The sequence below is a fragment of the Oryza glaberrima genome, chromosome 2 (genome assembly GCF_000147395.1).
Source record: "Oryza glaberrima chromosome 2, OglaRS2, whole genome shotgun sequence".
In the NCBI taxonomy this organism is placed as follows: domain Eukaryota; kingdom Viridiplantae; phylum Streptophyta; class Magnoliopsida; order Poales; family Poaceae; genus Oryza; species Oryza glaberrima.
This window is the reverse complement of record NC_068327.1, coordinates 9,309,771-9,330,440: the sequence shown is the minus strand read 5'-3', so window position 1 is coordinate 9,330,440 and position 20,670 is coordinate 9,309,771. Positions and strand designations below refer to the sequence as shown.

The 20,670-nt window shown below is 44.8% G+C and overlaps 3 protein-coding genes across 4 annotated transcripts; 1 reads left to right on the top strand and 2 right to left on the bottom strand.

Annotated features, from left to right (window-relative positions):
- Positions 1 to 1,186: 1,186 nt before the first annotated feature.
- LOC127763308 (expansin-A13) lies at positions 1,187 to 2,763 on the bottom strand. The gene is made up of 2 exons (XM_052287963.1): positions 2,211 to 2,763; positions 1,187 to 1,775 (listed from the first exon to the last, which is right to left on the bottom strand). The coding sequence occupies exons 1-2, from the start codon at positions 2,684 to 2,686 to the stop codon at positions 1,463 to 1,465; spliced, it is 789 nt and encodes a 262-aa protein (XP_052143923.1). The 5' UTR covers positions 2,687 to 2,763; the 3' UTR covers positions 1,187 to 1,462.
- Positions 2,764 to 3,990: 1,227 nt separating this feature from the next.
- On the bottom strand, positions 3,991 to 10,511 carry LOC127763306 (chloroplast processing peptidase). The gene is made up of 6 exons (XM_052287962.1): positions 9,884 to 10,511; positions 6,444 to 6,512; positions 6,284 to 6,352; positions 5,316 to 5,402; positions 4,644 to 4,711; positions 3,991 to 4,546 (listed from the first exon to the last, which is right to left on the bottom strand). The coding sequence occupies exons 1-6, from the start codon at positions 10,343 to 10,345 to the stop codon at positions 4,405 to 4,407; spliced, it is 897 nt and encodes a 298-aa protein (XP_052143922.1). The 5' UTR covers positions 10,346 to 10,511; the 3' UTR covers positions 3,991 to 4,404.
- A 5,635-nt stretch (positions 10,512 to 16,146) lies between these two features.
- LOC127761266 (bZIP transcription factor RISBZ3) lies at positions 16,147 to 19,262 on the top strand. 2 transcript variants are annotated; one of them, XM_052285536.1, is made up of 6 exons: positions 16,147 to 16,538; positions 17,590 to 17,695; positions 17,996 to 18,152; positions 18,308 to 18,383; positions 18,554 to 18,679; positions 18,797 to 19,262. In XM_052285536.1, the coding sequence occupies exons 1-6, from the start codon at positions 16,365 to 16,367 to the stop codon at positions 19,049 to 19,051; spliced, it is 894 nt and encodes a 297-aa protein (XP_052141496.1). In that variant the 5' UTR covers positions 16,147 to 16,364; the 3' UTR covers positions 19,052 to 19,262. The 2 variants fall into 2 exon arrangements, with proteins under 2 accessions (XP_052141496.1, XP_052141495.1); XM_052285535.1 differs by having other exon boundaries at positions 16,167 to 16,538; positions 17,993 to 18,152.
- The last annotated feature ends 1,408 nt before the right edge of the window (positions 19,263 to 20,670 follow it).

Genomic DNA, 20,670 nt, shown 5'->3' with positions numbered 1-20,670 from the left:
CGAGAGGGGCGCTCGTGGCCGGTGCAGCCGGAGTCCTGTAGCCTGTAGGACGCTGGACAGCAGCAGCTCACCGCGCGCGCGGAGCACCAGGAGGTAGCTGCAGCGGTGCACCTTGCCGGGCTCATCAGGTAGAGACTTGTAGTACTTGTTGTGACAGGTTGCTTCTTGTGGATGTTGCAATTAGCCAAGTCGACGACGCACGGTGGCGCCGCCGTAGCAGGTTTCAGTGTCGGCGACAGCGAGTCTTCTCGTTACCCAACTCCCATCCATCATGTTGGTCCCCAAGCTTGATCGTTTGCCGGCACCGGGCACCTCGATCGCCTACGCTCGATCTAGCTCAATTCGGTTATCGCGATAAGACAAATGGAAGACGAAGCCAGATACACTTTATAGTGTAGTAGTAATACCAAAGTCCCCTGTTCAATCCTCAACACAATAGAGAGACGTTTCTTCCTTCAAATCTCGTTTTTCAACGGAAGAGGAAGTGGACTGGGCCGGCAAGAAGAGAAAACTGAACCGTTAGTACGAAATCCCAAGTACGTAGTAGCTTCATATGCATGTGAGGGATGTTGTGGGGAACGAATTCTCAACGCCATTGCTTGAATTAGCTGCAGAGTCTAACGCTTACTGTTCAAGCTATATACATATAGCTGCCTCTAGCTAGGTGCATTGACGCTGGAAACCCACATATGCACTTCACCGTTTTGACTAATAATCTTTCGCACAAGGTAAGCTAGCTTCAAGGTTATATTTCCCGTTGCGAATATCTTAAACAAAGTATAGTCATCGCGTGTAGATCGACCTTACTTACGCGCACGGTTGTAACATATCCATAAGTTAAAATTGATTTCTTTCGCTGTGAATCTCAATAAGCATCCGTCCATATTCGTAAGTTAAATTTGATTTATTTATTTTTTTTAGACGGAGGTAGTATTAACAAGCAAGCACAACTATACACGATCTACTGGACCCCAATGTAACTCGCCACTGCCTACAAAAACTTTCCAACAAGTTGATCGTTCGACAATTTTATTATCTGAGATCTTTTTACGGATTTTGAACCAAAATAGCTATATACCAGAAGGTGTTACAAATTTAACACACTAATTAAGAACCTTGTAATTATCTCCTCAAGGGAATCCAACTTATGGTCTACTCAACTAAACACCAAATTTGGAGTTTACTCAAATCGCGTGAAAATCATACTTCCATAAGAATCATTTAGATCGAACTCTTTATGTACATCGCACATACATACAAAAGCCCAATGAAAATGTTGGTTTCAGGCTGGTAATTAATTACACAATACCATAGTAAATCAACCCCCATCAGCATCCAAATTGAGAGAGTGATCGATCATTTTGGAAAAGAAGTATATATAAAGTTTGGACGCCAAATTAAATCCTTCACGCATATGCACGACGATGCTAGCTGCGCCTATATAGAAGCTTCGATCGGTGGCTCACTTGAACTGTAGGTTGCTCGCGAACGTTTGGCCGAACCTCCATCCGGGGCGAACGACGTTGGGGAAGACGAGCGTCTGGCCATCGGTGATGGTGACCCGGAAGGAGAGGCCCTGGCCGGTGAGGTAGGCCAGCGAGTGCCACTGGGCGCCCCAGTTGTGCGCCATGGCCATCCAGTCCGGCGACTTGGAGCCCTTCACGTCCATGGCCTTGATCGAGCCGGCCGCCCCGACGTTGGTCAGCAGCACCAGCTGGAAGTAGTCGTGCCCGTTGATGGTGAACCGCACCCCGCCCTTCTTCATGCAAGGAACCCTACACAAAAACATCAAAAATAAAGTGATTTTTACGGTGGTAGTACAAATTTGAGGCGGCATCAGGCATGGGGCAGCCAGGACTCGAGCCTAATGCCTAGATCCATAGCTCTCATTATAATCTTAAAAAATACTATGTGGTTGTGAAAATATTTGAACTTTCATTAGCTCAGCCTTATATGTGAATGTTTTTCTGACTCCGCCACCCAGTAGAATCAATCATCAATGGTTGATCGATGTTGCGATGTCGAAGGTGATAATTTTTTTTAGAGAATGGTATTTTTTATCCAGCCTCTCAAATCGTCTTGAATCGGAAACTCAGTCCCTCAAACAATATAATCTGAAATTCACTCCTATGAAGATCTAAACTTAGAACCTTAGAGTGCTATTCAGGTCACTGCAACAACCACTAGACATATGTGATTGTGTTGTTTACCTTTGGTAGATGACGGGGATGATGCCGCCGCGGTAGATGCCGATCTTCTCCCAGGCGGGCTGGGCCATGTCGAAGTGGGGGCGCGGCGGGTTGCACCAGCCGCCGCTGTCGCTGGGGAGGTCCCAGTTGGGCGGGCAGAAGTTGGTGGCGGTGATGGTGACGGAGACGCCCGGCTTGCACCACGTCCGGTCCGTCTTGCGGTCGCAGACGAGCTTGTAGCACTGCCCGCAGGCGAGGCCGTCGTTGAACAGCGCCGTGCTGAGCGCCGCCGTCCTCGTGCCGTACCCCTGCGCGTACAGGTTGCCGTACCCGCACGCCCCGCCCATGGTTCCCGACGCGTCCGCGCCGCCGTAGAACGTCGCGTGCGCCCTCACCCACCCGCTCGGCTCCAGCGCGCCCACGCCGCCGGCCGCCATCGCCGCCGCCGCCATGATCGCGCAGACCACGGCCGCGAGCATGCGAGCGACGCCCGCCATGGACGATGGATCGTACGTGTGCGTGCTCTAGTCTAGCTAGCTTCGATCGAGATGTACTTGTGTGTTTGTGGATGATGGTGTTCGAGGAATGGTGAAACGGCCGGTGCAGACGTGCTGCGTGTATATATACGCGCGTGTAAGTCAGAAAGGCGAAAGTGTGTGGCGAGCGGGAACAGCAACGTAGGCTAGGATGAAGCACATGCGCATGTGCATGACTTGCGGTGAAGATGCAGGCACACGTACGTACGGCCACGGCACACGCGTAGGAGTACGTATCTATCTTCCCATGTTTGCTTGGAGAATTTGGTCGAAATAATACGGCGGGATAGTCTCTGGCTAGGTGCCTGCAGGCACTTACCAACTGATCATATCCATGAATAGGACAGCTAGAAAACGGCCCTTAATTATTTTTCACAGCTCATGAATCTCTAATTTACTTTTCTCTGTTTTTGAGTGGTTGGCATATCGGTTCCATAGCTTGTGAGTCTATATATCAGTGAACACCACATCAGAGGGAGCAGTAAGGTTAGAGGTGCTTCTTCCCAATTCGATCGTCAATTGGAGATCGATCTACCGAAACGGCCATTATTCTTTTCACGGTTGTTTGTCAGAGATAACGTATGTGTTGCCGCGATCTAAAGGGAGGAGGTTTCTTGCGTCGCAAATTGCAGTCGTGACTCGTCGCCGCGCGCGCTCTATATCGCTGGAGATCATGTACATGTGATGACATCGAGACGTGTTGCTGGTTTTCTTGCTTGGTTGGCCGGTTTGGATCGAAATGATGGCCTTATCCTGCTTAATTTGCTGCTGGGCCATGTTGCAGTGACTGTTTATTCACTCTTAGTAGTGCGTTTGCGAACCAACCAAGCATTTGCCAATTGCTGCGTGAGGAGGGAATCTAATCTGACTACATATGGGTTTTACTTCCATGCCAACGCGACTAAACTAAAGCAAGCAAGCGATTTCAGTCAGTAGAGGGAAACTAACACCCACCAATTTGTTTGTTATTCTTCTGTGCGACTGTGTATTGTGCACGCCACCGTGTTGATATTGAAGGGACGTGCCGCGTGGATGGATTGATATATATATAGGTTGCACAGATTTCAGATTTCTCCCGTCTGAAAAATATGCAGGATCCCTGCTCATAGAATCATCATATATAGTTTGGGAAATTGTATTGTTGATAACCAATATATATTTTTCAATCCACTTCTTTAAACCTAAATATTTATATGCCATCCATGAGTACACCGACACGGGGGAGCAATTGTTCATACAGACCAAAAGGATGGCAGTAACTTGAATTCTGAAGAATCTGTCAGCATTAGCAACATGTAAGGCAATGAAGTGAACTGCCGGCTCAACGCGTTACACATCTTTTGTCAAGCACTGTATGAGGATGATACACACGTGGTGCTACAAAACGTGATGTACAAGAAGAATCATTTGATGCGAATCACTAAGGCAACATCCTTACAGTCTTAATATACAACAAAGAGCGAGAGTCGCAGAAACCTTGAAACAAAATGGTTTCTATGCTCATGCTAGTTGCTAGCATTCTTTGTGACATCAAGGAGAACCAAATGTGTTCTCCTTTCTAATTTCTACGTGGCCTGCTGTCAAATATTCCTCCGAATTTCCAGGAGAGAGGGAATATTAAAGAATAGGAGCTTACATGAAGCGCAAACTTCACACTGCAATAATCAATGCCTGAACTTCTACTTTGCCAGTTTGACATCAATAAGCGAGCTTGGATTTATCTCAGGGATGAGGCAATCAGTAGTAGTGCTCCCTATTCGGCCAGGAGGCCAATACCGGAAAATGGATCTCCCCAATATGTTCTTAGAAGGAAGAGGGCCCCTGAGGAAAATAATAGCAGTATTGTACAGGCCAATTCAATTAAGATACAAAACAAGTTAATAGTAAGTAACATGGGAAAATCAGCAGAGAGTATTACCACACATGTGAATCATAACTGTTGTTTCGGTTATCTCCCATTACAAAAACTGAGTTCTCAGGTACTTGCTGTCATGAAAAACATAGTATCAACAAACACAAAAATATAACCCAGAAAAGAATCATGTTCATTTTTCTTCTACAAGGATTGAAACATAAATCAAGTATGAAGTGTTGTTGACAACTTCATGTTCATGCATATGTACAGAATATGCACACAGCACACAACACAAGAAACCATACACAATAATGTATCTATAAATAGTGGTAACCATATCTATATCCACCTAGGTGTGGCTAGTGAGCACTATTCAATAGATTCTATAGAAATTTTATGTCTTCAGCTAACTTGGAGGTATACCACACGCAAAATGCAAGTTTTTATATGTAATTCGTCATGATATACGTCTGATTATTAATGCAGATAAAGTATTTAAAAATCAGTAACAGTAAGGGATCTAATCAAGATTGTTTCTTCAAATGTCTCCATTCATTCCACTGACACATCCACATATGTAGTGTCAGTGAATCAAAACTAATAAACCATTTGTGTTTTCTTAATCCTCTTATTGCTCATCAGCCTTAACTGGGGAATGTGGTTCAAACTATATTTGGTTGGTTGTTACATTATTGAGCTCATGTATCATTCATGGGTGGCTCAGTAATATCTTACCACTGGGTTCATGTCATAAGAAGGTGGCTCAAGAATGAACTCTTCATTTCTAACTTCACCATTGACAACTAGTTTTCCTTTATGAACCTGCAATAAGATGAAAAGAAAATTAAGTATTTTGTTGTTTGAGGATGTCACAGTGTTTCAAAAGAAAGAAAGAAAGAAAGAACCTAAATTAATACTTGAGCACAGTAAGTAGGTCACTCCAAACAATTCATAGGGTAAGGATTTTTCTATTGCTTATGTTATACTTCACAAGTACTAAAGTTCCATGAGACATGTCATCCTGTCGCAAATTCTAGCTCAAAACAACTGATCTGGAAGAACAGTGCTGAAGAACAACAATGCAGGAGAAGAGGGCAGAAAGTGGCAGCGGAGGCTAACATAGAAGAATATAAGACCTCAGACTCATTGTAGGCTAACATACGAGAACAAGATATCAAGACTCATCATCAGTGACAGCATCACCGCCCTAGCCACTGCAAGTGGGAGTGAGACTGCTCCAGCATTCACATCCACACTCAGCATCTCAAACATCAATGCCGTTCCTGCAAGACTGACGCCACCATCCCCAAAGTAGAACTGCCATGTGGCTGAGGAGTTGCCATAGCGGGCCTTGCCTTTGAGCCTGGTGCAGCTGACGTGGAGTATCATGCCATGTGGAAGAGACCATGAAGCAGCTCATGGCACAAAGTGAGCACAGGAAGATGGAAAGATCACAAATCTATTTTGTGATCACATAATAGACATAATGATTTCTCCAATGCTTAAACAGTATGGAGTAAACGTTTCCCAATTTTAGTACACTCCTTGGACTACCTAAAAAATTTCAAAGAATTTCATGGTGTTGAAATTAACACACACAGACTGCAGGAAGGAATTCATAGACAGAAAAAGAAACTAATTAAGTGAAGATTACAAGATATAGTTATACACATGAAAAAGAAGTTTCTGAGTTTGAAAGCAACCTCAACAACATCTCCCTCCCTGGCAACAATTCGTTTGATGAAAACATCATTGTCAGTATAACCGACCTCCTGAACAGAAACATTCACAGTGATATCAAGAAAAACAGCATACATCATCCAAATTCCCAAAACACCACACTTTTAGCTAATATGCAAGTACCTGCAGCACTGGTGGACTTTTGAAGATTACTATGTCATTTATACATGGCTTTCTAAAGTAGTATGTAACCTGAAAAGCATTCATATGGTAAATTTATGATATGATGTGAATACATTGCTTAGTAAGATATAAAAAGACATCTTTTGACAGAAATATAAACAAACTCAACATGAATAACAATATATAGGGTGAAGTTATACACCCATGCAGGTGACCTTTAATAGTGGTCCATCATACCATCTTGCAAATTTAAACAAATTTTGGAACTTATAAAGACACTAAAGGTTGGAATTCAGCAAATGAAAATAAGCAACAACCACAATGAATTTGGTATCCTGATTCATCGTAGTTAAAATATTAATAATGGACTAATCAATCATCACAACTAGAAAAGGTAGTTGGATAAAACAAAGCAGTATTATGCCGAAGCGGCGTTGGAAATTTCGGAATTTCGGAAATTTCGGGCGTTTCGGTGGGTCCCGATTGTAAGTGAGCTCTGGTCAAATATTTCGGCCAAAAAAATTTTGACGCGATTTTCTCCCCTAACCCTAAATCGCCGTTCTCTCCCCTCCCCCCCCCCCCTCCGCCTCCCCTCATTGCGCCGCACCACACCCAGATCGAAAAAAATCGCCATCTCGCCAAGTCGCCAGTCGCCGCCTCGACGCCGGTCGCCGCCTCGCCGCCCCGACGCAGCCCACCACCGGCGCCCCCAGCCGTCGCCTGCAGCCGCTCCAGCCGGGCGTCGGGCAGCACCAGATGTGGGCGACATAGTACTAGACCTACAGGAGACCCAGGCAGTGGCTCTCATCCGCCAGGCTAGGCGCAATGGGCTTCGGCCTGCCGGCCGCCGCCGGTGCCGCGGTGGCCAACACAGGCGCCACCGTGGTCGACATCGATGGCGACGGCAGCTTCCTGATGAACATCCAGGAGCTCGCCATGATCCACGTCGAGAACCTGCCGGTGAAGGTGATGGTGCTCAACAACCAGCTTGGTTATCCCTCTTCTTCACATTTGTTTGTTCTCAGTATATTCTTCAACAACCAGCTAGTTCTGTTCATGTGCATCTCATATTCTAGAAGTTGATGGAAGAATGGTTGGGCTTATTGGTTCTAGGACGAGATTGGTATATTTCCTTGTGCATTTTCAGCTTGGTATTTTTCCAGCTTGGTTGCCACAGCTGCAGTAGTTAAGAATTGCCGCAAATTTGTGATGCAGCAGCTGCTGCTTGTATGGCTGCCAAACAGAGCGAGTGTTGCTATCTGTTTTTGTTCTTTTTTTGGAAATTTCGCCCACAATTTTTAAATTTGAATTCATTTTTTTAAAAAAAAAATCGTCCAAAATTTCCGCAATATTTCCGAAATTTTAGAACTTCGGTGACCCCCGATACAAATCAGTGTTCCGATAGGTCAAACCCTGTGCCCAAGATGTACTAGGAACTGTTTGAGAGAATTGTGACATCTATTATATTATTAAAGGAACAGAAAAAGGAGCCTCCATATTCGCTCTCATGGCCTAGAAATTCTCACATTAATCGGAGAAAAAGAAAAGGCAGAGTCCATATAGAAATACAATTTAGAAATAGCTGAAATTCGAAATTAAAAAAATAAGGAATATTAGAAGAGGAGACTAGAGTCCATTTATAAATACAATTTAGAAATAGTTGAAAGGAATTAAAAAATAAGAAATATTAGAAGAGGAGACTAGAGTCCATATAGAAATACAATTAGGAAATAACTAAAATCAGATAAAAATAAGGAATATTAAAAGTAGAGTATAGAGTCCATATAAAAATACAATTAGGAAATAACTGAAATCCGGAATTAAAATTAAGGAATATTAGAAGTAGAGTATAGAGTCCATATAGAAATACATTAAGAAAAAAAATAGAAATTCGGAATTAAAAAATAAGAAATATTAGAAGTAGAGTATAGAGTCCATATAGGAATTTAAAACAAACTAAAATTTGAAATAAACATAATAAAATTAAAAGTAGAGTTTAGAGTCCGTATAAAAATACAATTTACAAATAACTAAAATTCGAAATTAAGAAAAACATGGGAAGAAGAGTTTAAAATCAATATAGGAATACAATTTAGAAGTAACTGAAATTCGAAATTAAAAATTAAAGAATATTGAAAGATGAGTTTAGAGTCCACATAGAAATACAATTAGAAATAATAAAAATTCAGAAATAAAATAAATAATATTGGAAGAAGAGCATAGAGTCTATATAGAAATACAATTTACAGAAAATTCAGAATTAAAAAAAGAAATATTAAAAGACAAGTCTAGAGTCCATATAGGAATATATATAATTTACAAATAACTAAAATTTGATATTAAAAATAATTAATAACTAACACGTATATAAAATACAATATGAATATTACACATTAGTAGTTTTGTAAAGTTATTGCAAAATTTAAAATTATGTTGTCATTTTAATATATTTAAATAATATAATGAGAAAACATATATGCTATTATATGAGAGAAAATATAGTGATGCTAGCCGCGCAATCTGCGTGGGCCACCGTGCTAGTTCTGTTAATGACAACAAGCACATACTTTGGACTAAGGATTATGTAGAAAGATTAATGCAATTCAAAGGGTGCATATTGTCATGCTCTCTTTTTTATGTGGAATATTGTCATTGTTTTCTATACTTATGTAGGTTATCGTATATTACTCCAAATATCCCCAATATGATCAAAGTCTATTGAGATTATGAACAAGTCTTGTGAAGGCAGTTTTTTACAAAATAAATAGCCTCATTTCAGAACTTTTTACTGCCAACAGGAGGCATAGAACATATTAAGGCATGCTATCTAACTAGACGATGATCATTTCTTACAATTTAACACAAAAATGAAAAAAAAAATATGTCCTAAAATGTTAACCAACAATCGGACTGTCTACGCCTGCTTCCCTGTTACACTTAGAAGTGCTGTGAAACCCATTTAAAACAGCTCATTCATAATTTTTATAGCTAACTCAAGCTATATATGACTGTTTGACTGATGGCTGGACAAAACAATATGCAAAAGATCAGCCATTGCCTGAAGAGGTGAGCATGATAATGTGAACATGTGTCATGTGTCCATATGCCTATTTGCTGATGTCAATGCGGAATTCTAGTATGTTGGGGATTTTGTTTTACCAATGCTTATACCAGGTTATCGTCTAAACAAAATTTGGCAGTGATCATCATATGCTACGCAACCAGGAAGCAAACCAACAAGTAACAAGTACGTGAACAAATTTCTACGATTGTGCTGTATTGATTACTTACCCAAGTCGAAATTCAAAAGGCACACATTTTATCAGAAACATTAGGCAAATGTGTGCACCCGGAACTCAGTAATCAGCACATTTAAGTAAAATCTGAATCCTCTGTTGACAAAAACAAAAAGGAAAGAAGTCAAGGAAGAGCAGACGGACCTTCTCGGCGACAATGCGGTCGCCGACGTCGAAGGTGGGGAACATGGAGAGCGAGGGGATGAAGCGCGGCTCGGCGACGAAGGAGCGGAAGGCGAGCGAGATGGCGATGGCGGCCAGCACCGTCTTGGCGTCGTCCGTCGTGACGCTGAGCCACTCCGGCAGCAGCCCCTTCCTCGTCCCCTCATCCTCCTCGTCGTCCCCTCCGCCCCCGCCCCCCTCCCCTCCTCCTCCCCCGCCGCCGCTGCTGCTGCCGTCGGGGCCCACCGGCGGCGCCTCGGCCGGCGCCGCGGCGGGCCGGGCACGCCTCCTGAGGAAGAGGCGCGGGAAGAGCACCGGCTCGTTGCCTCCACCGCGGTGGTACGCGGCGGTGGCGGCGGGGGGTTTTGGGGAGGGTTTGGTGAGGGGGCGGCGCGACGGGGCGGCGGCCTGGGAGGTGGCCGGGAAGAAGTGGATGGAGGACATGGCTGCCGGAGGAGGAGGAGGAGGAGGCGATCCTCTCGACGCGCGCGGCGCGGCGCCTCTCGCCGGCGACCGCGGCGAGGCGGTGGTGGGTTGGGTTGGGGGATGGAAGGGAAGACGAGGAGGATAAGCTAGTGGCGGGGAAGGTAGTGTTTGGTCGGCGTGGTAGGATTGGTCTACGAATGCCTGTGCATTTGCAACTGAATTTTGTTTTTTTTTTAAATCACATCATTACCTTATCAAATATTAGAGCAGGTATAATAAGACACCGTGGACTGGCAAAAAGGAGACCACGTCGACTGTGGTGATGGGTTGGAAGGGAGAGGGAGTGAGAGAGAATGTGAGCCGGCGACTATCCTATCACCCGACTACAGCACAACTTCCCATATGAAGACGTTGATGAGGAGAGAAGGAGCTAAAGATTGCCGCGGGATCGTCGTCATCTCCTTGCTTGCTCGCTACCGTCACACCATTGCTTAGCTTGCTCCAGACCTCCAGCGGGCGGACTCACTTGCGACCGCTTCTTAGCTTACCCGTGAAGCTCAAGGTTGTCATGAAGATGACTAGAGGAGCTCGAGGACATGCCATCATGGCGGCGATAGGCGGTGCCGCGGGCTGACACAGCATCCACGTGTAAGGACTCGGGAGACAGCCCATGATAAGCTCAAGAGCAAGCTTGGCCTGCTGCTTGTGTTCATAAAAAAACAAGGAAGAAGATGGGAGAGTACACAAAAGATATCAGAAATAAATGGATGGTGTGTGGTGGCTGGCGCGACGGAGACAAGGTAGAGAGAGAAGGTTTGGTGTGCTTTTGTCAGAGTTAATTATTCTCTTAGATAATATGGTGGACCATCCTATTATAACTGTTATTGTATTTGATAGCTCTTATGAAGGTTTTTGATGACCTGGATACTACTGTCACTGGCAATCGGCTGTATTATTAGACTTGCTCTTACTAATCCAATAATTCATATTTTTGTTGGAATTTTGATGCTACCCATTAAATGTTTTGAATATAATATGTAATACGTCAGTTTTGTTTAGTTTTATTTTCAATGAGAATAGGTGAGGGGATCAGGGAACTGGGTGGCTGATTGTGGTAAAAATGTGCAAACAGAGGAATTGTTTGATGAGGCGAAGAGAAGAGGCCCTCCAAATGGTCAATCTCGTCGATAAGGTTGTCTAGTGTCACGACGAGGACATAGAATAAGGCAAAGCATGGGACGGAGACCATGGAGCCCTTGTCACACTTGCGTTGTGGTTCGTGTGTGATAATGGCGACACAGGATGCAATATATGGTTATCGTTCGTGTGTGATAATGGCGACACAGGATGCAATATATGGTAGCACTATCGCCACATCTATGCATTTTACTGTCACTCGCGTCATTCAAAGATGTAGAAGAAAGGGAGGATTTCACATATACCTGGGTCCAGTTAAACCTATACTGTATCATATGTGATAAAACTATTATCGAAACCACTCAGTAAGGTAGATTTTTTTTTAGACAAGGGACACGAATAAAACTCGATATAGAGTTGAAGGATGAAAATTGAACTTTTACCACCTAACATTGGACGTGGATGGGCCGAAATCTGGTCTGAACGAGAATCCATCTTCAATTCCTATATATAGCCTCGTTACAACTAGTCAACTAGTGGTTTTCTAATTAAGAACGCATCATCAGCTTAAAATGGTACTTTCCTCTGTTTCACAGTGTAAAACTTTTTAGCATTATCCACATTTATATAGATGCTAATAAATCTATATATATAATAATGTCTAGATTCATTAGCATATATATAAATATGGGCAATGTTAAAAAGTCTTACATTGTGAAACGGAGGACATTAATCTATACTACTGAATGAGCTAGAGATGAGTATATCTTATGACATAAAATCGTAGCTCATGTCTTTCGTATTTTGGACAACTATATGCTTTAAGATTCGTACGTAACAATATGATCTTATCCTTTTCCTCCCATTCTCCTTCCCTAGCCGCACGCAGCACAAGCGTGACGCGAGCTTGCCCCCGCACACTTCCTCGAGCACTGATGCCGCCACCAAGCATCATTGGTTGGCCAGAAGGCACAAACAACACCGGCGAGCCCCTCCCCCCTCCCCTAATTCACGTCTCCATTAAGTACTCCACCGCATGATCTATCACCACCTAGCTCCAAACCAACTGCTTTGTTTAGCCCTTACCACCGACGCTGACCCATCGTTCTCCTCCGTCCCCACGGCGCCGATGGTGCATCCCACCGTCAGTCCTCCAACACCCACGGTCATCCCTCTAGAACCAACGACTCCCCTCCCCCCCTCTATCTTCCCCCTTTTTTGACCCTCTTGTCATTATGACCCTAACCTAGGACCCTAAATGGTCAAGATTACGTTAGGATCCCAGTTCTCTCGCTTGGAACAATAGTAAACTCAGAAGTAGCAGTGCGAATCCAATACAAGAAGCCACTGATTTCTATTACAATAGTGGAAGGTTTTGAGGTAGAAGGTGGAAGGATACAAGGGGCTAAAAGACTCTAGAAGCTAAGCAAAGGATTTGGAGGTAGGAGGAGAGGTGGGGAAGGAGATCGCCAAGGTTCCAAGCCCAGAACCAGGACGTTGTCGCCGTTCGCCGTCTTGCCAACTGATTGATCGATCTTGGAAGCTTGCTGCTGCTGCCTTTTTTGTATTAATCTCATAGACATGATTGGGCCTTTGTAAGCGTAGCAGCTGAATTGGCCCACGTACAGCCCACGGATCCTAACAATCCCCTCTCCTTGAAATTCGACTTGTCCGCAAGTCGATATCAAATAAACTTTTGAACTTGCAAAGCTCCACTCTTGATTTATATTGCACACTTGTACTGTCCCAAAAGCTTTATAAATTTGTCCTTCGCTTTCAGCTAGATCCCATGGCATGATCAATGCAATCTTAGCTATCAATCTTAAGGAAGTGAGATGTTTCAGAAGCAACAATACAAAATCATTTTCCTCAATCTTGTTGCTGACAAGCATAGCAAAGGACTAGAGTTCAGGGTTCAATAGCTCCTTTGTTTCAGGTTTAACAGTAACTACCTCAGCTCTGCTATGCACTTGAGTATAAGCTGAATGTTTCTAAACATGTGTGTTCATCTCAAGTATAGAAGTGTCAAAATTGCTGGTCCTATTTGCCTGTCGCAACAAATTCTTCACCATATTTTTAATTTGGGAAGCCCAACCAAGATACCAACCAAAATTACTTGCATGTTTGGCAACCATCCATGCATCCACAAACCATGACAAATACTCAACCATGGAATTATGCCACTGCCTAGCATTCCTTGTCAGTTCAAGCAAATTCCTCATGGACACATATCCAGCTTCTGCCTCTGAAACAAGTAATATGTGTGTACCATTCCCAGTACCAAGCTCAGGCCTAACAAATGTCCCTATTGTCCTAACAATTGTATGTTTATTTTGATGACTGCATGCAGTATCAGCCCTCCCAAACTGAACCACCTTATGACTAACTAGAGTGTCCAAACCTTCAGGATATGTAAGGCTAACAATATGGTCCAAATGATAGGGGTGCAGTACGGACGAAGTAATCAACATAATTATGTCAGGGGAGACCTTGTAGTCACTAGGATTCCAAGGTCTACACCAGATCTATTCTTGCCCATTGACATGCTCCTTCAAGCTAGATATTGCAACCATTGTGCAACTTTTCTGATTAAGTAAATTCCACTTCTCCTTCCTAGCAAATATACTCATTTCCACTCTAATTTCCCAATACTTGCATTGCTCGGGCTGAACCATAATATTTTTAAAGTTTGTTTGACTTGGTGGGGGCCATGGTTTCAGCTCACCCCAATGCAAATTAATATCCTTCAGCTCAGTGAAAATCATTACATTGTCATGACACACCAATGCAAGACAACTTACTTCGATAGGTGGCGGCCAAGGTGGCAAACGACGTACTCTTGCCCAATAGAGTTTGAATTCTGGACCAGCCATAGGCTGTGAATCCCATCCACTAATTACTCCATCGTAGGTTGGAGGTGGCCATGGCTTCAATTCAATTCTCTCCAACCTTAGCTCCTCATTGAATAGTGTCTCAAATAACAACATATGCACAACTGCTTGACTTCTATATTTTTCTAGAGTAGGAGGTGGCCATGGATTAACATCAAAAGCGTTTGTAGGCATCAATGCCATGCTACCATGCCCAAGGCACTGTACCGAACACTTAGTGGGCATTGGTGTGTTCCACTTGATGTTAGCCATCATACTTGATGAGAAAAAGTCCATGAACTGAACGGAGGTTGGATCGTCCTTGAATGCATCTGTCCAGGTCTGGAACACAACCATAGCTTGACCGATGTCACCAATGGCATCGAGGACAACCGTCAAACACTTGGTGTGCATCACCTTGGAATGGTCAGAGGTGTCGCTGTACATGGCACCAATGGCTTCCTGAGCAGTTACCAACTCCATAGAGGTAGTGGCTGCACTGGCATAGGTAACCTCCGCAACCATGGTGAGATCGAGCTTAGTATCGGGGCTGGAGCATTTCATCGAACACATGGTGGGCGTGACCTTGGATGAGTCCTTGGTGACGATGCAGGGGTCATGAACCTTGTCCTCGCCATCCCCAAGGTCCAGGGCAACTGTTGGAGCAGTCTCCTTGTCAATGTGGCCTGAGCTCGACGTCGCCCAAGGACGATCGTCGTTGGAGCACTTCATCAAACAGGTGGTGGGCGTCGAAGAAGGTGGTGCCTAGAGTGGAGGATGTGATGCAGCCGTGAGGACAGTAGTGGTCGCCTTGATGGAGGCGCTCATCTCCTCGAAGAACTTGCTCCTGTTAGCTTCTATCTCATTCAACTTCTTCAAAATCAGATCGATCTTCTCCTCTAGCCTATGATTGGCCTCCAAGCACTCTTGGTCACTCATGGTGGAATTTGGTGGGGGAATGGTGGCTCTGATACCAGATTGTTAGGATCCCAGTTATCTCGCTTGGAACAATAACAAACTCAGAAGTAGCAGTGCGAATCCAATACAAGAAGCCACTGATTTCTATTACAATAGTGGAAGGTTTTGAGGTGGAAGGTGGAAGGATACAAGGGGCTAAAAGACTCTAGAAGCTAAGCAAAGGATTTGGAGGTAGGAGGAGAGGTGGGGAAGGAGATTGCCAAGGTTCCAAGCCCAGAACCAGGACGCCGTCGCCGTTCGCTGTCTTGCCAACTAATTGATCGATCCTGGAAGCTTGCTGCTGCTACCTTTTTTTATTAATCTCAGAGGCATGATTGATCGTTATTTGTTGTTATTCAACAAGGCCGCACGAGTTGTTGAAGAAGCTTACTAGAGCAATCACGAAGCAGATTTAAAATATTAGCAATCTGTAAAATTTTACTAATATTTCTCTATTGAATATGTGAATTATGATTCAATAAATCTTAGAATCCACGTGGCTCCCTCGCGGAGCACGCTTCCGCTACCTCCTCGCACGGTTGCACGCAGTCTCTCCTCGTTGCAATGGTCGGTGCCGCACGTCACCGCCGCCAAATCATCCTCCTCCTCCTCCTCATGTGGCAGTGGTCGTGCTGCCGCCGCCTCCTCCCCATCGTGTGCGGCATCGGAGATCTGACGGCCGGCACCGGAGCCGGCCACTAGGGAGGTAGGAAGAGACCACCTACAGCGTACCTTCCTAACAAGTACCGCTTGCGAGTGGAGTACACGTGGAGAAGGACCCCCAATGGCAGGGGGTGGTAAATATGCGGGGGAAAGAGGGGCAAGGATGATACTCTAGCCTCTTTCCACGCCGGACTGACACCGCTCCAGCCGCGCACGGGTGGGCAGCTCAGCTTTGTGGGGGGCGAAAAAGAGGAGCTTTCCCTTCTCCTTCTCCTTCTCCTCCCTCGGTGATCTGCCTCGCTGGGGCATCTCTAAAAGCATCCGACTCCGACGCCACCACCACCAGTTCACCACCATCAATTCACCACCGCTGGAAGAATCAGCAGCAGCAGCAGAGACCACACGAGGAGATGAAGAAGTGCCCGTCGGAGCTGAACTTCGAGGCGTTCTTCCACGGCGAGAGGGGGGAGGACGACGCCGACGCCGCCGCCGACCAGAAGCCCGGCGGCGGCCCGCACCCGCCGCCGTTCGCCATGTTCTCCGCCGCCGACCTCTCCAGCTTCGGCTTCGCGGACTCGGTGACGGTGAGTGATTATTCTGTTGATCATGCTTGTGCTTGATTAAAAGAGTGGAGTACTACTTACTCCCTCCGTTTCGAAATGTTTGACGCCGTTGACTTTTTAAGTACATGTTTAACCGTTCGTCGTATTCAAAAAATAAATTTGAGTAATTATTAATTCGTTTCCTATTATTTGATTCATTGTTAAATATATCTTATGTAGGCATATAATTTTACATATTTCACAAAAAAAAATTTGAATAAGACGAACGGTCAAACATGTGCTAAAAAGTCAACGGTGTCAAACATTTCGAAACGGGTGGAGTATTATTAATTCGTGTGCTTAATTAAAGAGCGGCTAAGATTCTTGTTCTATTGGTAGTAGCACGGTCCATATTATGCTTGACTAGAATTTGTTGCCTGCAAATTTTTAATCGCTACTGTTCACCTCCTGCAACACCTTTCAAATTGAAGACTGTTTGCCAGTTTTTTTTGCTAGTTCAAAACTCTTTTTTTTTTGGCGCGAATAAGCATAAGCTTTTGCGTATCATTGTATTAAGTTGGAGGGGAGTAAATACAGCGGGAAAGCAGAGAACAAGAAAAAAAAAGAGAGAAAAAAAAATGAAGGATGTTTCTTTTAGATCATATAGAAGAGACACACGCTCACACACCACACACAATTTTAGTCTTCAAACTTCAAACAAACGATGTTTCATGTTTCACGAAAAAATATTTGAATAGCATGATAAGAGGGAGTCCTGAATTCTAAGCATGGGAAGGGAAGAGGAGAAATCATTTTTCAGGTTAACAGCCTAACAGGAGAGTTTACATGACAGGGTTGATTAAGTTGTTATCGAGAACATCCTCGAAAAAAAAAAAACTTGTTATTGAGAACTGATGATAAGTAAGTTATTTAGGTAATGAAGATGATTGTTAGTACTAGTACATACTGACAACTAATTATAAGTAGCAGCATATACATACAAGTTTTGGTTGCTTATCTTAAATTGTACTTGATTCTTGATATGCATGATTGATTACTCGATTAATTATGCTTTTGTTTTTCTTTCAAGCAGAGCACCATCACTGGGGTCATTCCCAATCACATATGGCCCCAGTCCCAGAGCCTCAACGCACGGCATCCTGCAGTCTACACAATTGAGTCGCAATCATCAATCTGTGGTATGGCCTAACACACGTCCTCTTCCACAATTTTCATCAGTTAATAAGACTGCAGTTTGCACACCAAAAACAGTCACTCATCCATGTATGTAATGATTTGCTACTGTACTGCACACTGAAAAAACACATGCAACCTGGAGTTTTCAACACATGGAGATTTTAGCAATGGACATGCATGGACAGTAGTACAGTACAAGTGCTGTTACTGCATCAAAATTGCATTTAATGATGAGGCACAAACAATGCTCAGTTCTTTAATTGTTCTTGCTCACTATTTGTTCAATTTTCTGTGATCAGCAGCAGCAAGTCCCACGTCAGCTACCACTCTGAACATGAAGGAGAGCCAAACTCTGGGAGGCACAAGTGGTTCAGATTCTGACAGTGAGTCGCTGTTGGATATAGAGGGCGGTCCATGCGAACAAAGCACAAACCCACTGGACGTTAAGAGAATGAGAAGGTACACCAAGAACATCAGCGATTATGTCAAGCATTATGTCTGTCACGGCATGAAAATTATGGGCGTATTCGCTAGTAGTAGAAGTAAACATTACTTTTCAGAAGGAATATTTGACAAAGAACTTGCATGAAACGGTTGCTGGCTTCAAATTACAGGATGGTTTCCAACCGGGAGTCTGCTCGTCGATCAAGGAAGAGAAAGCAAGCTCACTTAGCTGATCTCGAGACGCAGGTAAACTGAGTTGATTTGTACCCGTTGCGCCTTTGCTAATGTTAAAAATTCAAACAGCACCATCCATATATCAGATTGAGTAACAAAATATTGTGCCAATTGGTACTGTAATTTTGAGTGATGGTCTCTGGGTTTATTCAGATTTCAAAATTCGTGTGCTCTTTCGTCAGGTTGACCAGCTCCGGGGCGAAAACGCATCGCTTTTCAAGCAGTTGACAGATGCCAATCAGCAATTCACGACGGCGGTCACGGACAACAGAATCCTCAAATCAGACGTGGAGGCCCTCCGGGTCAAGGTGATCATGCATTTCATCTCTGCACACTGCATTGCATTATTATTTGATCATCATCACATCGGCATCACGCATTTCGGCTGTTTCTGAACTCTGAAGCTGTCCCCGAGTTTTGTACAGGTGAAGATGGCGGAGGACATGGTGGCGCGGGGGGCGCTGTCGTGCGGCCTCGGCCACCTGGGCGGGCTGTCGCCGGCGCTGAACCCCCGGCAGGGGGCGTGCCGCGTCCCCGACGTGCTCACCGGGCTGGACTACGCCGGCGACGACCCCTTCACCGGGCTGTCCCCGCCGGAGCAGGTGCAGATGCCCGGCGGTGGCGAGGTGGGTGACGCCTGGGGCTGGGACAACCACTCCAATGGCGCCATGTCCAAGTGAAAACTACTTCTTACTGCTTTGTCAGCTCAGCTACGTATAAAAATGTGATGTCCCAAGTGAACGGACTTGAGTTTTTCAGAGTCCTCGTGTCGTGTCAAGTGTCGTCCTGTAATAGAACTGACTAGCTATATATAGTACACAGTATTTGGTAAGAGACTGAAAAACTATGAAGTATAAATGTTGTGGAGGTTAGAGCTTTTCTCTGATTTTATTGCAGTTGCCTTCTGAATCCATGATCCACTTGGTGAGAGCCTGGAGAATTCAGGTAAGTGACCAAACGGTCCAAAAGTTTTCATCTGATAGGGGATATGGTAAATGAATTTTACTCTGGAGTGAATACTACGTTTCTGAACAATTAAAGGCGATAATTTAGTGTGGTTTCTTTGTGCTTCAAGTAATTGTGATTTGTGAATGGCCAAGACACCGGCCTCTGCACTGCGCCGTCGCCACAGATTTGCTAAACATAGGTAAATTAATTTGCTGTAAACAAGGGGCAACAAAGATGAAAAGGAGTTTGGTGAGAAGGTGGTGGGGAGTGACATAGCTAGCGGACAAGGACAAATCATGCCAACTTGGCCGGAGTGCATCACCCGACGTGGACACCTCCCCTCCCTTGGATTCTCTGCGCTACCCACCACACCGCGACTGAATTCGCAACCAGCCGCCGGTGATCGGATCCCGTTGTCTATGTCCGAAGAGTAATAGAGTACTACCTCCATCGTAAAATTGTCCGATTTTTTTTATAATAAAGTATTATCTACATTTAAAATTATATGATGTTGTTTATACAAAACATCGAAAACTTATTATAAATACTCCTTTTATTTTATATTATAAATTAACAGTGTCCCATACTTTTTTTTATGGAGGGAGTATAAAATTTTAAGAGCGGTACAATGACCGGCGATAAACGCTCCAGCTAGGATTTTGCAATTTCATGGAGGAGAGAGCGGTGGAGCGCGAGCGTGAGCGGGCGACTAATTAGTCGCCCGGCTCCACGCGCGGCCCAAGGTTGTGGGGCCCGCTTGTAGCGATGGTCCGTGACTATGTCCATCGCAATCGCCGCCGCACCCATCACCGTCGTCCACCGTACGTCCGCCTTGTTCGCGGCGGCCGGCGTCATCGCCAGCGTCCGCCACAGCCGGCGTCACCGCCGACGTCCGCCTCATCGTCGGCGTCGGTTTCGGCATCTGCCGCGAACTTCGGCCCCATCCTCCGCAGCCGTCGCATCGGTGTTGTCGCCTATCCATTGTAGTCCGCCATGGCCGGCACCCTGGTCCACTGCATATGTTTCCGTCGCTTGCGTCCGCCATCATCCACCGCAGCAATCATCGTCGCGTGCATCCGCCTCGTCCGTTGTAGCTATCGTGACCGCTGTCATCGCCTGAGTTCGCCGTCGTCGCAGTTTGCGTCCGCCTTGTCCGCCATGGCCGTCGCTGTTACCGTCTCCTGCGCCCGCCATCGTATGCGTCCGCCGCGGTCACCAGCCTCCAAGCCTCGTTGCAGGCAAAAGAAACAAAGAGAAGGTAAAGAAAGGAAGAGAAGCTGGAAAAAAGAAAGAAAGAGAAGAGATAGAAGAAGATTGTGGGACCCACAAAAATAATAAAATATCACAGTTA

Excerpts from the sequence above, each read along its gene's own strand:
- LOC127763306 (XM_052287962.1), bottom strand. The coding sequence starts at position 10,345 with ATGTCCTCCATCCACTTCTTCCCGGCCACCTCCCAGGCCGCCGCCCCG. Across the intron at positions 4,712-5,315 it reads CTTATGACATGAACCCAGTG|CAAGTACCTGAGAACTCAGT; the intron begins GTAAGATATTAC and ends TTTTCATGACAG. Across the intron at positions 4,547-4,643 it reads AGTTATGATTCACATGTGTG|GGGCCCTCTTCCTTCTAAGA; the intron begins GTAATACTCTCT and ends TATTTTCCTCAG.
- LOC127763308 (XM_052287963.1), bottom strand. The coding sequence starts at position 2,686 with ATGGCGGGCGTCGCTCGCATGCTCGCGGCCGTGGTCTGCGCGATCATG. Across the intron at positions 1,776-2,210 it reads ATCCCCGTCATCTACCAAAG|GGTTCCTTGCATGAAGAAGG; the intron begins GTAAACAACACA and ends GTTTTTGTGTAG.
- LOC127761266 (XM_052285535.1), top strand. The coding sequence starts at position 16,365 with ATGAAGAAGTGCCCGTCGGAGCTGAACTTCGAGGCGTTCTTCCACGGC. Across the intron at positions 17,696-17,992 it reads GTCGCAATCATCAATCTGTG|CAGCAGCAAGTCCCACGTCA; the intron begins GTATGGCCTAAC and ends TTCTGTGATCAG. Across the intron at positions 18,384-18,553 it reads TAGCTGATCTCGAGACGCAG|GTTGACCAGCTCCGGGGCGA; the intron begins GTAAACTGAGTT and ends CTCTTTCGTCAG.